General features: G+C 34.4%; 1 protein-coding gene across 4 annotated transcripts in view; it reads right to left on the reverse strand.

Annotated features, from left to right (window-relative positions):
- The window catches only part of RASAL2 (RAS protein activator like 2), a 357,274-nt gene that overhangs the window by 24,870 nt on the left and 315,700 nt on the right, over nt 1-16,704 (reverse strand). For all 4 annotated transcript variants that reach the window (XM_081300551.1, XM_081300550.1, XM_081300549.1 and 1 more), the window contains exons 7-12: nt 15,919-16,017; nt 14,791-15,345; nt 12,205-12,349; nt 5,328-5,472; nt 3,205-3,441; nt 523-724 (exon numbers count right to left, since the gene is read on the reverse strand). In XM_081300551.1, coding sequence (XP_081156677.1) covers nt 523-724; nt 3,205-3,441; nt 5,328-5,472; nt 12,205-12,349; nt 14,791-15,345; nt 15,919-16,017 — 1,383 coding nt within the window. The remainder of the gene's footprint in view (nt 1-522; nt 725-3,204; nt 3,442-5,327; nt 5,473-12,204; nt 12,350-14,790; nt 15,346-15,918; nt 16,018-16,704) is intronic.

Genomic DNA, 16,704 nt, shown 5'->3' on the forward strand with positions numbered 1-16,704 from the left:
AATAGATTTATATATTCTTAATTCATATCTGTAGAAAAAATAGGATTTTCATACCCCATAAGACTCATCACTAATAACTATAAACTTAAACTTGTAGAATAAAAAAAATTTTCATAGGTAAAGCTATAAACATGATAAACAGCATTTCCTATGTCTGTCCTTTTGTTAGAAATTACTAGAATGAAATTTCATATCATCTTATACATGATAAGGATGTATGTACCAATATTTGCTATTAATTTCTAGGCAAGTTTCAGATATGTATTATATATGAATTTATAGAAATATGTTTCATTAACTCAGTTAATTATTTTAAAAATGTTAATGATTTCATTACTTTCTAGAATTTCACGGCTGCAGATCACAATATTTACTCAGCAATGATAACCATTTGCTTTCTGATATCTAGGGCAAAAGGTTGCTTTCAATTAGCAGAAAGGGTAGTGTTCTCATTCCAGAATTCAGATGCACCGAACAGATGCACTATCTCCCAGTTCCCATCACTCATCCAGCCTACTTTACCTTATCAAGTTGGGAAACTACTTCCCACAGTAAGGAATGCAAAACTGAAAGCTCTCGGCCCAGATCAATGTAACCATCAAAGCCTGGGGTGTTTGAGATGGTGTCTGGATTAGAAATCTCCAAGAGAAAGCGCTTCATTCCACCCCATTCATGTTCTAAAAAATCATTCATGAATGCCATGTATTCCTCTTTGTTACCAAACCTGACACAGAGAGTGAGAAAATGAGAAAGAAAAGAGAGATGATCATTTTAAGTTGACTTTACACAGAGTTATAAAAATTAAAAAAAATTGTAGAGATAATAACTCATTTTGTTTTTCTGTAAATGAGAGTACTAAAATATATTTTTTCTTTTTTGAGTGGTACTGGGGATGACAGAACACAGGTCCTCCAACATGCTAGGAAAGTGAACTATCACTGAGTTACATTCCCTGCAGCCTTAAAAAAATCTAGTTTCTTAATATTTAATATATACCAAAAAACTGAATAGCTTTCTATTCTCACTATAGGGTTAAGCCTAGACTCATTTCCCCCTGCTCTGGTATTTAAAGCTCTCTATGATATAGCCCTTATTTATCGACTAAATGTTCACCAGTGTAAATTTTAATATTGATTGTTTCTTCAAAGTTTCCTAAATACATTATACAGTATTTCACTTCTTCCCCCTTATCCATGGTATTTAGTACAAGACCTTCAATGAATGCCTGAAACTGTGAGTAGTATAGAACCTATATATACTATGCTTTCCCCCATACATACATAACTATGATAAACTTTCACCTTTTCACTTAAACACAGCCTCTATAGCTTCTCTTTAGCATCTCTGAATTTCTAACATCAAAACTCTTGTTCTGTTAAGTAAAATAAGCACTATGATACTTCGAAAATCTGACAGCCAAGATGGTTACTAACAATAAGTTGGTAGCAAATACAACATGAATACACGGAACAAAGGTATGATTCATGCCCTGTGTGAGACAGAGCTGGACAGCATGACATCTCCTTATGCTACTCAAAATGGCATTTAATTTTAAACTTATTATTTCTGAAATCTTTAATTTAATATTTTTGAATCATGGGTGACCATGGGTAAAACTAAAACCTTGGAAAGCTAAATCTTGGATAAGGGGAAACTACTTATTCTTTTTCTTCTTTAAGCCTTTGGTTGTGTTCATTATTTCTACTAAATAGGTTCTAGCTATCTTCAGAGACTATTTAAGTCTATAAAAAAATTTGTTCAAAAATAAACTAGAAATAATTTTTTATCAGAATTAGCTCAAATATGGGTAAGTATGTTATATTTCTGCTTTGGCTTATATACAGGGTACACAAAATTAAAATAGTGGACTTATAAAAAAAATCACAATTTATACTAAAAAATCCTGTTTCATTAAAGTTTTAATTATTTTCTTCAACATACTACTAATAGAAACTTGTTTTTAAGCCTTAATATTAAAAACATCTATGATCAATTTTGCAAGTGTGAATTCTTTCCCAGTTATTATTTTCAATAAACTATAAAACAATACAAACTTACTGAAGAAAAAGTTAAAAACAATGAAAAATGTTTCATTTTTCTTTCTTCAGAAAGATAAATTATGGGTACATCCATTTACCTACTAAAACATATCTGCTATTTACATTTAAGTACAATTATAGTCTCCTAACTTTTAAAAAAAATTTTTTTTTAAAAAAGGTTAAAATACACAATGAACACTATATATCTTTCATCTACATAAACCAAATGTTAAAATTTTGTCAAATTTGCTTTCACTCTTCTATATATATTATGCTATTTTTTGAACTATTTTAAACTAAGTTACAGAAATTAAACCTCTGAATACTTAGCATCATTTTATTCAGAAAAAAGGACTATCACTACATAAGTCAATGCCATCTTCATACTAAAACTTTAAAAACATGATTTATGAATCATCTACAGTCCATATTTAAATTCTACCAATTGTCCCCCAAATAATGTTTATACAGATTTTTTTTCAATTTAAAATCCAAGTTTTGGTCTGGGACTGTGGCTCAGCAGTAGCACACTTGCCTTGCATGTGTGAGGTACTGGGTTCGATTCTCAATACCATGTAAAAATAAATAAAATAAAGATCTATCAACAACAAAGGGAAAAAAATATAAAAAAAAAATCCAAGTTTCAAGTACTGTGTTTATCCTCCTTTGATCTACACAGTACCTTTTCATCTTTTGCATTTTCTTTTTAATTTTTTAAAATTTGTTCTAGTTAGTTATGCATTTTCTTAACATTATCTTTTAGGAAACAGGCTAGTTGTTTTGGACAATCTAACCATAAAATTTATCTGACTGTTCTTCCTTAGATTCTTGTGTTTTCATATTGCTAGAATTATAACATATGTATCATGTTATATCGTCCTTTTTTTTAGTACTTTTCACTTAATTTTATCTTCAACATTTTCCATATTTTTGTTCTTTGAAAGCAATGTTTTAAGTGGCTATGAATATTTTACTGAATGTGTATACCATGGTTATTTAATATTTACTTCCAATTTTTTGCTGTTTTTCAATTTTTATTGATAACAAAAAATCTGGTAATAGGGAGTAATGAGGCTCATCAGTCTGATCCAAATTTTAGGACTCATGTTATTTTTTTTTAAAACCATGTGTTTTTAGAGTGGTTATGGTAGGTAGCATCACCTACTTGGCAAAGTTGGCCAGGTTCTGAATGACCTTGGCAATAAGAGTTAGAGTCCGAGATGTACGGTCATCAGGATACTCTTGCATAAGGTTGAAGAGACTGGGAGACATAATGGCTGGGCAAAGAAAACGGAGAAACAATGAGGCACTAATGAGCCGCTCACTGATGTCTTGCTTGCCGCGGTTCAGGCACTGCTGTTTCCATGATGCAAACACTTCTTTCAATTCACGAGGGAAAACACTGGGGAAGGGAAAAAAAATTAAAAACCTCTAAATACAAAAATATCATAACCCATGAAAGCACAAATGTTCCCACTCTGACTCAGCCCACCTCTGTATTACAGTCAGGCTATAAGGATGACCTAGGAGACACGCAAAGATGAGGATCTGCCCAATTCATGGCAGAGAGGTGGTGAGGAAGTCACAGAAAACCAAATGGAGACTGGAAACTACAAAACTCTGAATTAATGTATATTTAGTTTTGCAAAAAGGATAAATGTCATGAGACTCCTGATGAAACCATCTAGTACAGCTTACTATAATCTCTCTAAAGATTGTTCATCAAAAATCTTCCACAATCTCACCAATTTCTGGGGGTACAGCAATGACTAAAATTCATGAACACACCTATTCAACATTAGTAAATACTTTAGAAAGCTAGAAAAATACTTTGGGGTTTTAGAGGATGTAGAATTAAAATTATGGGAAAGATTATATAGATAGTTCAAAAGTACTTCGCTTATGAACTGTTAGAAGAAAGGAAATAAACATTTTTATTTATATACATATATCAAATTATCCCCAAACCAGCAAGACAAACATCAGTGCCCACATTCCTCAATCTCAAAATTGGCCATTCTGAATACTTATTTTTTCTATTAAATAAAAATTGAAATTTTTATTACTATAAAATTTGAATATTTTCTGCATTTGAATTTAGTCTTTATCCATTTTGTGGAAAGTGGCTGTTTTTAATAACTCATGCTATTTATATTTTACAGATTTAGGCAAACGTAAATCTCCACTTCTAAACTTTATAATTGAGATCAGAGTTTCTTTCAACAAAAACAACAAAAAGGTAAACTATGCATTGTATTCTGGTTTTCTTTAACAGTTCTTTATTAAAGAAGAGTGGAGCTTTCAAGGATACTTGAGGTTCAGGCTAGTTATAACAATTCTTAAAGGTGCGCAATAATTCTTACAAAATCAATATGAAACAATTTTTATATCAAAATTGTTAGTACTAAGGTAAGTGAAAGCTTTTAAAAACTGTGAGGTCTGCTGAAGCATACCATCCTGGATGGGTATTTAAACTCCCAGTGAAGCACAGTGTACTAGATGGTCAGCATCCTTCTAGTTATTTGTTTTCTTCTTCTAATTTTAACCTTGAGATAGCACCGGAGAGGTCAAATGTTAACCCTTCATGAAACTCCAGAAGGCCTTCTTCTGTCCTGTTTTCCTATGCCTCAAGAGCAACTAGCAAAATGATGTTTATTTTAATGGTTGAACCCTTTGTACACTCCCCTTCAAGAAGTAATATTTCTCGTAGGCTGTGATGGTGCATGCCTATAATCTCAGTGACATGGATGTAGAGACGGGGATTGCAAATTCAAGGCTGGCCTCAGCAAGGCCCTTAGCAAGACCCTGTCTCAAAATAAAAAGTATAAAAAGGACTAGAGGCAGAGCTCAGTGGTGAAGTGCCCCCAGGTTCAACTTCAAATCCCAATACCAAAAAAGAAAAAAAAATGTTTCTCAGCATTTGCTTCTCAATGGTTATCATTAGTGTCCATGGATTGAACTAGGATCTGTTTTTCTCTTGTGTTCCCCAATGTTCCTCTCCCCAAATCCCTTTCTTTTCAATATTCATGCATTCTCAGTGGGCAAAGACATCAATGCAAATTTAACATTAATCATGTTTGTGTGCTAAGGACACACAGATTTTTCAGTAAAATTAATTGTGGCAAAGCTAAAAAAAAAAGGAGAATATCTGCTTAAAATGGAGATTTATATTTTAGGAATATATTAAGGTAACTTTCAATTTTTCCCTTAAGTCCTCCCTTTGTGATGACTTTTATATGAAAAAATTTAAGTTCCACGAGCAAGGGTCTACCATGGACACCAGCTCACCAGTACGAGTTGATGATCTTGCAGAAAGCCAGTTCACAGCACATTTTTAGGTTGCTTTGATGGTCTATCAGTTCACTAGATGAACATTTGCTGGGGTCCACTTCACAGTTCTCATCCGATTCATACAAAGCTTTGATGAACTCCCCTATTTGAGGAGAAAAGATGACAGAAAATATAACTATATTTAGTATCTTCCTGAATAGGATAAAAGGATTTAGGATTTCTGTCCTAAAATCTATAATGGGAATTTTTTTTTCCTCAGACTTCATATGGGAATCACAAAAGACTGCTCACAAAAGTTCACTGTTTTGGAACCTAATAGTTCTCATATCCCACATACCATGTTTATTTTCTTTAACCTGGAAGTAGAATAATAGCAACTACTAACATCATCAATATAGTATTTATAAAAATAGTAACAATATGACTTTAAACAAGGTAGTTATCTTTTACTAGAACCCATAAATTAGCACAAACCTGTAATTTGTTATAAGGCTACCTTTACCAGAGAAACTAATTATCATAGAAAAACAACCCAAGCAAGATTGAATAGCCCACCTAAGTAAGGTCCTAGGGGCCATGTGGGTGCCAAGTCTAACCCTAACCCTAACTCCAACCCCACAGAGGTGAGTGAGGCTCTCTAGACTTATTGCTTATAATGGGGACAGTCATTTAATCTGGCAAAAATTATAGCAGGTCCCTTTTTATATACCCTAATGTTTTCCCACAGAAATTTAGCTAGAAGCCCTTATACAACCTATCCCATATAAAGCTACACCTAGTATTCTCCAAAAAAACCAAATCATTACCTTACCCATTCATCCTCTACTACATACCATACCTGTATGCTTCTAGTGTTCCAAATTTTATACTGTTTTGTGCTTATTTATTCATTTCTGTCTCATTTCTAGAATGAATACGTTTGGAGGTTAAGAACAAGCTTCGAATCATGTTCAAATCCCTATCACCTTGAATAACTCTTGAAGCATTCTAATTTTAACTTTGAGATAGCACCGGAGAGGTCAAATGTTAACCCTGTATGAAACTCCAGAAGGCCTTCTGGAGCTCAATAAACATTTTTTTTTTGGGGGGGGTGTACTGGGGACACTTGACCACTGAGCCACATCCTCAGTTCTTTTTGATATTTTATTTAGGGACAGGATCTTGCTGAGTTGCTGAAGCTGGCTCTGACCACACGATCCTCCTGCCTTAGCCTACCCAGCTGCTGGGATTACAGGCATACACGACCGGGTCTAACTTCAAAAAACATTTATCAGAGATGGCAGGATGTATTCTGGTTTCCTTTAACAGGTCTTTATTAAAGAAGAGTGGAGCTTTCAAGGATCCTTCTATTATTTGAGATTTACGTTAGTTATAACACTTCTTAAAGGTGAGCAATAATTCCTACCAAATCAAGTAGCAGTAGAAATAGGAAACATTTTTATATCAAAATTGTTAGTACTAAGGTAAATGAAAGCTTTTAAAAATAGCTATGACAGGATGGTAAATGAAAATTTGGAAGAAACATGCTTGGAGAATAAGAAGCAAACTGATACTCAGAAAAGGTGGTGGTGAGAGACAGAGGTTTAATTTCATTTTGTTACATATGGATTTCCAATTTTCATAGCTCCATTTGTTGAGGAGGCTATTTTTTCTTCAATGTATGTTTTTGGTGTCTTTTTCTAGTATGAGATAACTGTATTTATGTGGATTTGTCTCTGTGTCTTCTATTTTGTATCACTGATCTACATGTCTATTTTGGTACCAACACCAGGCTGTTTTTGTTAGTATTGCTCTGTAGTATAGTTTAGGGTCTGGTATTGAGATGCCTCTTGCTTCATTCTTCTTGCTAAGAATTGCTTTGGCTATTCTGGGTATTACCCTGTCCACAAATCAACTCAAAAGTAGATCAAAGACATGAGAATGGAGACCCTATGTCTAATACAAGAAAAAGTAGGCCCAAATCTTCATCATGTTGGCTTAGGACCTGACTTCCTTAACAAGACTCCTAAAGTACAAGAAGTAAAATCAAGATCCCATAAATGGGATGGATCCAAACTAAAAAGCTTCTTCTCAGCAAAGGAAACAATCAATAATATGACGAGAGAACCTACAAAATGGAAAAAATCTTTACCACACACACACATCAGATAGGGCATTAATCTCCAGAATATATAAAGAACTCAATAAATTCAATACCAAAAAACCAAATAACCCAATCAATAAATGGGCTAAGGAACCGAAAAGACACTTTATAGAAGAAGAAATATAATCGATCAAAAAATGTTCATTGGGTTGGGGTTGTGGCTCAGTAGTAGAGCGGTTGCCTAGCATGTGTGAGGTATGGGGTTCAATTCTCAGTACCACATAAAAATAAATAAAATAAAGGTCAATCAACAACTAAAAAAAACTTTAAAAATGTTTATTATCTCTAGCAATTAGAGAAATGCAAATCAAAATTAAGATTCCATCTCCCTCTAGTCAGAATGGAAATTACCAAAAATACAAGCAATAATAAATGTTGGTGAGGAAGTGGGAAAAAACATACACTCATTCATTGCTGGTGGGACTGCAAATTAGTAAACCACTATGGAAAGCAGTATGGAGATACATCAGAAAACTTGGAATGGAACCACCACTTGGCCCAGCTATCTATCCCACTCTTCGGTTTATACACAAAGGATTTAAAATCAGCATACTAGAGTGATGTAGCCACATCAATATCTATAGCAGTTCAATTCACATTAGCTAAACTATGGAACCAACTTAGATGCCCTTCAACAGATGAATGGATAAAGAAAATGGTACGTATATACAATGGAATACTACTCAGCCTTAAAGAAGAATAAAATTATAGCATCTGCAAGTAAATGGATGAAACTAGAGAATATCATGCTAAGTGAAATAAGCCAATCCCTAAAAACCACAAGCCAAATATTTTCTCTGACAAGTGGATGGTGATCCATGGTGGGGCAAGGGGATAGGAAAGAAACTTTGGTTTGTGTTGAGGGGTATGAGGGATATGGGGCTGTAGGGATTGGAAGGATGGTAAATGAGACAGACATTTATTACCCTATTTACATGTATGATTACACTACTGGAGTGACTCTGCACCATGTACAGCCAGAGGAATGAGAAGTTGTGCTCCATTTGTGTAAAATATGTCAAAATGCATCCATGTATAACTAATTAGAACAAATAAAAAAAATAAAAAAGAAAAGGTGGTAGTGCATAGAAAAAGTAAAGGCTTTGCAGCCAGACACATTTGGGATCAAAATCCTGGATCCACTACTTAGACTAGGAAGCCTTGAAAATAATCAGAGCCTAACTAGGTGCTTAGGTTGTTTAAATGTTAGTTTGTGTCCAGAATGTTCTATGATGTGTTCTTTATGAAAAGCATTAACTATTACCTAGCACTAATATTTCATGTGTTAGGAAAAGGTTAAAAGGTATGGCTATAGAAATCTGCTTTTATCAATTTTCACCAGGGTGAAAATTGGACCTTTTGAGGGACTTATTTCATGTGTCTCACAGATGGTATTTCCTGTGTGTCATAGGACACCAACATGAATCACTTCAATCCGGTAGGTAAAGGGGGTTAACAGATGGAAGATTTAAACCTAAATGAGGCAGAGACCGTGCAGTAAAGAGTAATGCTTTTATTAAGATAAATGAAGGCAGGCTAAAGAACAGGTTGACTGGCAATATCAATTCCCTCTGAGAATTTTTCAAAGACAGATGCATCTATTTTTTTGTTTAAGGTGTATGAAACATAACAAAACTTTGGGAAGAAGACAATCCAACCCCTGTTTTGAATAAGGTTGCCAATTGTTTCTGTTTATGTTCTTAGAAGCAGCAGCCATTTTCAGCAACCTGTTTCTTAGAGAACAGATAAGGTAGCAGAGATCTTGGAGGGGTTACCTGAATTTCTTCCCATGTTTACTGAACTATTTTCATGCCTCATTGAGTTAATCAGATATTTAATTATTCACCGTCATATCAAAGGACTTGTATCCACAATTCAATTTGGAAATTATTTCACTCAGAAATCCTGTCCCACTTTGATTTTTAGAATATGAATATCTGATTTCAAAGGAGGTAGTCAACAAATTTCATCCCTATGTCCATCGAATGGAGAATATTGTTTGAGGTGTCTCGTTGTTGATTTGTATAAGACAACAGAAATTAAAGTGAACCATGACATATAATTTATGATTGTAATAAGCTCTTTATGTAAATGAGACTAATAATCTTTCAGTACCTTTCCTAATGTCAGTGAAAATCCATCTATTCCTCTCATCAATTACTATTAGACCTTAAACTGCAGTATGCAACTAGAGTTGAAGATAAGTAGGAATGCTCTCTACTGTTATCTAGGACTTAGTGTTTCCCTGGTTTTCTTTCTTCATTTCTTTCTTTCTTTGGCATTCTCTCTCTGATCTTTTGGATAAACCCAGAGATCTGTGCACTGTGAGATCTGTCTTTGGCTCATGTGTTTTCCTGCTCTGGTAACCTCATAGATTCATTTTTTCCCCTTCACATGGGTAAGTTAGGTCCAAATTTCCAACAGCCAGCTAGACAGATGTCCTGGCTTGCTTTCTTACCTAAAATCCCTGAGATTTCCTACCAGAACTTCAAATAACAATTCCTCTCTTCCAAACCAACTATTTCTATAATTTCTGTTAAGAATCTCATCATACCCCTCACATTCCCAAAGGTCCAGAATTCTAGATAACACTTGAACCTTCCTACTTCCTACTTTTCCATGAACTGAAAAAGCTGCCAAGTCCTATCAGTTCAACTTTAACATTTCTCATATCCATCTTTTCTCTATTATTATTTGCAGAGATTGCCTCATTACAATCTCATTATTTTTTGCCTTGCTTATTACAATGGCTTCTTATAGTTTTTAAAATATTTTTATTTTAGTTGTACACAATACGTTTATTTTGTTTGTTTATTTTTATGTGGTGTTGAGGTTTGAACCCAGGGCTTCCCACATGCTAGGCAAGCGCTCTACCACTGAGCCACAACCCCAGCCCCAGGCTTCTTAAATGATTTCTGCATTCAGTTGCTTTCTTTGTCAATCCATCTTACATTAATTTCATTGAAATTAATCTTACATTAATTAATCTTACATTAATTTCATTGAAAATAACATACTCAAAACTTTCAGTTGCTTTCTAATGATTCCTACAAAATAAAAATCTTTAATTAGGATCTGAAAATACTGGCTCTAATTATTTTCTAATTGTTTGTTGTTGTTCACTTATCTCTTTCATGTCCTTTTGCCACTTAATGGTTTATTCCATAATGCCTGATTCTTTCACCTCTTTTTTTTTTTTTTTTTTTGGTACTGGGGATTGAACCCAGCAGTGCTTTACCACTGAGCTATATCCACACTCCTTTTTTATTTTTTATTTTGAGACAGGGTTTTGCTAAATTGCTGAGGCTGGACTCAAACTTGCAATGCTTCTGCCTCAGTGCCTCAGCTTCCCAGAAGCTGAGATTATTGGCTTGTGTCACTGCGTCCAACTCTCTTATCTCTCTTTTTGTTCATGCAGTCCCCTCAACCTCCCATGCTAATCCCTGTCATTGCTCTTGCCCAAAGTATGTTTTACAACCTTCCTACCATTCTAGGTATACACACACCATAAGGGAAAGTTTACAATTCTGTCAAGTTGAAATTAATTTTAAAAAATTCTTTGAGAAAACAGGATTTCTCTTTCTTTGGTTACTGGGAAAACTCTTATTTCCTATATTGTAAGATCCTTAAGAACAAGAATCTCCAGTCACCAACATACCTTTACTAAGTGTAACAGAAATGAGGCACCAGAAATGCGGCTAGTGCAAATTAAAATTTTCAGTAACTGTAAACTATTCACTGAATTTCAGAATATGAAGAATATAAGATCCCTTATCAATAATTTCTACATTGATTAGTTAAGTTATATTTGAATACACTGAGTTATATAAAATATGCTGTTTATTTAACCTGCTTCTCTTTATTCTTTTTATATTGACTACTAGAAAATTTAAAATTACTCCAAAAATGAATATATAACATCACTCACTTATGGCTCACTTCATGGTTCTATAGGCCAGCAATGGTACACACCACAGAGCCCAGATGGTGCCCTACTTCTAATAGTTAATGACTGAGTTCATGACCAAGTCTGAAATAAGTGAGCAGCCAAGCCAGTAAGAGCTAATGATTGGACAAAAATCTGTTATGTTAAAAAAAACCCCATCTGGGTGTGGTGGTGGCACATTTATAATCCCAGTGACTCAAGCTGAGATAGGAGGATCACAAGTTCGAGGCCAAAGTGGACAATTTAGTGAGATCTCGTCTCAAAAAAGAAAACAAAACAAAACAGAGGGTTGGGAAGTAGCTCAGTGTAGGGCACCACTGGGTTCAAGCCCCAGTAGCACAAAAAATAAGCCAACAAGCAACAACAACAACAGAAAATTCTAGACCTTGAAGTCAGAAATTTGGAACTATAGTCTGGCAAGAGTTTCTTCAGTTTTGATTAGAGGTTTGTTATGCATGATAACAAATGTTAGGCTAACTTTTTTTAAGAATTGGGTAATATATTTGTACTATGATTTAAAACTCACCACTTGGGGGAAACAGGCCACCTCTCATGTAGTAGTAACACCCACTAATATTGTTATATGTAAAAATCAGGAACTTAGCTGCATATACAGAAGGGCTATTTCCACCCATACTGTAATAAACTGTTTTCCCGAGGAGACTTCTCACAGCTGAAACTAAAACCTTAAAACTCTAGTTAGCTAAACTAAATAATTTATCTTATGAGGGTGAAACAAGTTAAAACTGAAAGGGAAAGAAAACAGATATTTTCCTTTTCCATACCCAGTGCATCATGAAGATACTGTTGTCCCACTAATTTGAGGTATTCCTCAATGGATTTGGTGGCAATGGTGTTCTCTCTGAAGATCAAAACATCGTGCTCTCCACAACGATCCACCTCAGACATCACCAAGTCGGTCAGAAAATCCTGGAAGAATAATGTTCAATCAGGCAGAAACTAACTGAATAAATAATATACATTAGAAGAGACCAGCAAAATATCTGACATCCTAGAATGCAGCTCTAAAACTTAAGCTACCAGATTCACTGAAAAGAAAAAAGGCACTCAGGAGAAAAATCTTACGTATCACTACCCCTAAGTTTAGAATTTCTTCAGAGATTTTCCATTGTACTTTTGAAAAAGATCATAATTCTAAATGCAATCTGTCAATGTCTATATTTCCTGGTATCTATTTTCCAGCCTCATCTACCAGGAATCTCTACATTCTGTTCCAGCATTAGCATCAGGGGCCTTTTCTTCCTTTCTCTTCCTCTCTCTCTCTCTTTCTTTCTTTCTTTCTTAAGGTCCTTTCATAACACCAAATCTTTCTAAATATAATGTTCCCTTTTCACCACAAAGCCTTATAAATGCTGTTCTCAGTTCTGCTCCACTCTCACCCCCATTGTCATAGAGCTAATTCCTGGGATCCTTGGGCTCTTAGTTTACACATTGTTTCCTCAGTGAAGACTTCCCTGACCAACACTGCTCCTACGCGTCCACTAATCAGGTCTCCTTGCTCCACACTCCTATAGTAAGTGCTACATATCTTTTTATCCTCTGTACTTCTCATTGCAATATCACATTTATTTCTGTAATCATATGTTTTCATATGATTCATGTTTTCCTCAGAAAACTACAAGCCCCATGAGGCCAAGGATAGGGTCTATTTTTGTTCACCACCATATCTCTAGCACCTAACAGTTTGTGACATATAACAAATGTTCAACATATAACATCAGATTGGCTCACAGTGTCAACATGGAATTTCTTGAATTCATCACTTGAACTCACTTTCTAGGCTAACTACCCATCTGTCTGCCCAATCACCCATTCATCCACCCATCTACCCATCCATCCATTCATTCATCCATCCATCCATTCAGAAGGGCATGAGAAGAAATAAAGCCCTGAAATAACAGCCTCTTCCTTCCTCAACAGTCTTAAAAGAACCTATTGCAAAATTCAGTGTTTATTATTGTTCAGTTGGAAATGTGATAACATCAAATATTGTAAATGTTAATATTTTGGGGATATTTCAAGGGCTCCCAATCAAAAGAGGGAATATGCTGATTTATAAAATTAGACATTTTAAACATTAATGCAATTTATTCTGGAGCAGGTCAACAATGTATCAAGAATGGTGGACTTAGGAATCACCTTTAAAACTTATGGTAAGGGGCAAAATGAACTTTTAATGATGATGGCAACATTCTGTGTCTTGATTAGGTGGTAGTTTCAATAGGTACATAATCTGTCAAAACTCACGGAACTTCTGCACTTAAAATGGGTGTCATTTATTGTATATAAATTGTATATTATTTGTTTAAAAAAATCTCATGTACATCTTGAACCTTCAGCAACTAAGAAGTAGAAAAAATAGATCCATAAAATTTCAGACTCAAAATTTCAATGACACCTCACCCCAACTCTTAAACTTTTTTTAACAACAGAAAGCTCAATATTTTGAATCAGTAAATTTAACCACAAAAATTATAATCAGCAAGAAGATAATCAGCTAAGAACTAAATATCTAACATATTGATACATTCTGACTTATATCAAGAAATTTTAATAGCACTTTATTTTACTGTTTGGTTCTAAATAAATCACTGTAGGAGTGAACATCTATGGATTTAAATATAATCTTACTATGACCAGTTTGCTTATAATACCTTGGAGACTCAGCCCAATTAAGATTTAAAGGTTGAAGAACATAAATGTACCCAATAGGTCAAAGACTCCATTAACTGGTTGTTGTTCTTACAATTAGCATATTTCTTTTTTTTTTTTTTGAGTTTTACTTTTGTATGGGATAAAATGAGATAAGTCTATTATGAAACAGCCACCAACTGTATAACATCCCTTGGTATTTTTATCCCAAATGAAGATTTTAATCCCATGAGTACTCTTGCTAACACCCACCATGCTTCTTGAATACCTCCTTTTGTGCTTAAGGGCTATAGACATCCATTAATCTTAAAATATAGTGGGGAAGAAAACACTGTATGACACTTTAGAACTAAAGATAAGGAATCTGAACACACTGTGGGATTATCATATCAATCATACCATTTATTTTACCAGATAATAAAGAGCTGGTTATGGTATCTGTCTTTCATGAAAATGGACTTTTGAATATTTATTGGTTCCTCCATTTTATATTTTAAGTTTTATAAATCCTATATTTTCTGAATCTAAGAACTGCTAACAGGTTCTTTCTTAACTCTTATTTCTCCCTTTCTTTTGTGACCAGTAACAATGCACATTTCTCTAATTTGGATCTCCTCAGCATCCATATCTTCATCTCTTTGTAGAGGTTAGAGAAAAGCTTTCAGGTACAGGTAATGCAATTTCCCTTTTCCACTTACCTTGGCTCTGCCAGTACTTTGAAGAATGTGCACTAAGGCACAAGCCAACTCCTCTTTATTTCTCACACTAATTACTGGCTCTAGGACAGAACACAGCATGGTATAGTTGCTGGTGACAAATTCTGCAAATTCTTTGTATTGCTCCATAGGCAGAATGGTGATAGTTTGGAAACGTGACTTAATCCGAATAGAAGGTCCCCCAGTCTTTCCTTTGTTGGGTGTAGGTGTACTCACTGGATACCACTTTTCTACAAATTGGCGACCAGTCACGCTGGCAGTGGGGATGTTGACTAGCCCTACATAATTATTCTTGTCCTTTTTTTTCTTTTTTTCCACATCCTTATAAATGTGAACTGTGATGCTATGAAGAGGTGGAAGGCTGTAGAATTCAAAGTGTTCTCCCCAGAAAATATTGTCTGCTTTGGTCTTGCTGGTTGTACGAGCAAAGAGGGTATCATCAAGGCACAGTTCACAGAAATATTTCTTTTTAGGGGCAAGATCCTTGGCTTCAATGATCCATAAACGGAGAACATTTTCAGCTCTTCTGCAGTTGTCCTACAAAGAGGCAACAAAATTGAATTTGTGAGCTGATATCTCAAAAGAACATTTTCCTCTTAAAGTGATGCCGATTGATCACATACTCTATATTAAGAGTAGACAACAAATAATGAAATTATTTGCTATCTCATTACTTTAAGATAATAGCTAGCTCAAACAAGAATGTCTTAGAATCTTAGGGAACCACATATATTCTATTTAACTTGTGATGAAAAAATTATCTTGTAATAGTAAATTCTCATTTAGACAAACTAGTAGCAACTGGACTTATTTCTATAAATATAAAAGAGATACATAGTTAACAAACTTGTGTTCTAATTCCACTTCTATTATATACTTGCTTCTGACTTGGGCAGGTCACTTAACTTTTCTGAGTGTTCTTATCTACACTGGTAAGATCATAACAATAATATGTGCAGTAAAATTATTTTTAGACTGAAATGTCATAACATGCACATACACTTAAAAACTGTTAAGCTTTATAAAAATTAAGATGTTATCACTACAGCTATCTTCTATCAATTTAATGCTTTCAAAGTGGGTTTTTTAGACACTCAAAGTCACTATTACCTTATTTGGCTGAACTGTCCTTCGAAGGTTTTCCATCCACTTATCTCTCTCTGAAGCAGAGTTACAACTGAAGCATTTACTTCCACTTAAGTAGGTGACCTTCAACATAAAGATTAGAAATAAGAAAAAGAAAGTAAGACTCTTTTTTTTCCTAGTTATATCATTTAAGAGTTAGGGATACATCTGAACCTAAAATACTGCATGAAACTAAAATGATCTTTGCTAGTGGAAGTTCATTATGTCTAAATCTATACCTGCCTTTTGACTTGTTCTCGAGGTAGCATCCACACCTATTTCCAGGTATGGAAACAAAGGCTATTTAGAATTCAGCTGACCTAGGTTAAGAAAATTCAAAATAAAAATCTTTTAGGCCACATCTTAAATTATCTGCAAATGAGTAGTCTCAATTCTGTTAAATAAGTTAATAAAAGGAAGAGAGTTTCACAAAACAGTTTATCAGCTTTCTCAAATCTTCCTTTGCTATAATATTATAGATTGCTACTAAATGAAATTAAAGAGAGTGAATAATATTGTATTACTGTCTTTGGAATCCATTGCTCTCCCATAATTCAACCAGTTAGTTGATTTCCAGTCATTTATTAGGTTAACCTGACCACTACCATAACTATCCTTTAAAAATGAAACATCCTGGGCTGGGGTTGTGGTTCAGAGGTAGAATGCTCACCTCACATGCGTGAGGCACTGGGTTCGATCCTCAGCACCACATAAATATAAAATATTGTGTCTACCTATAACTAAAACATAAATATTAAAAGAAAAAGGGCT

Source organism: Spermophilus citellus (genome assembly GCF_964194105.1).
Source record: "Spermophilus citellus genome assembly, chromosome: 6".
In the NCBI taxonomy this organism is placed as follows: Eukaryota; Metazoa; Chordata; class Mammalia; order Rodentia; family Sciuridae; genus Spermophilus; species Spermophilus citellus.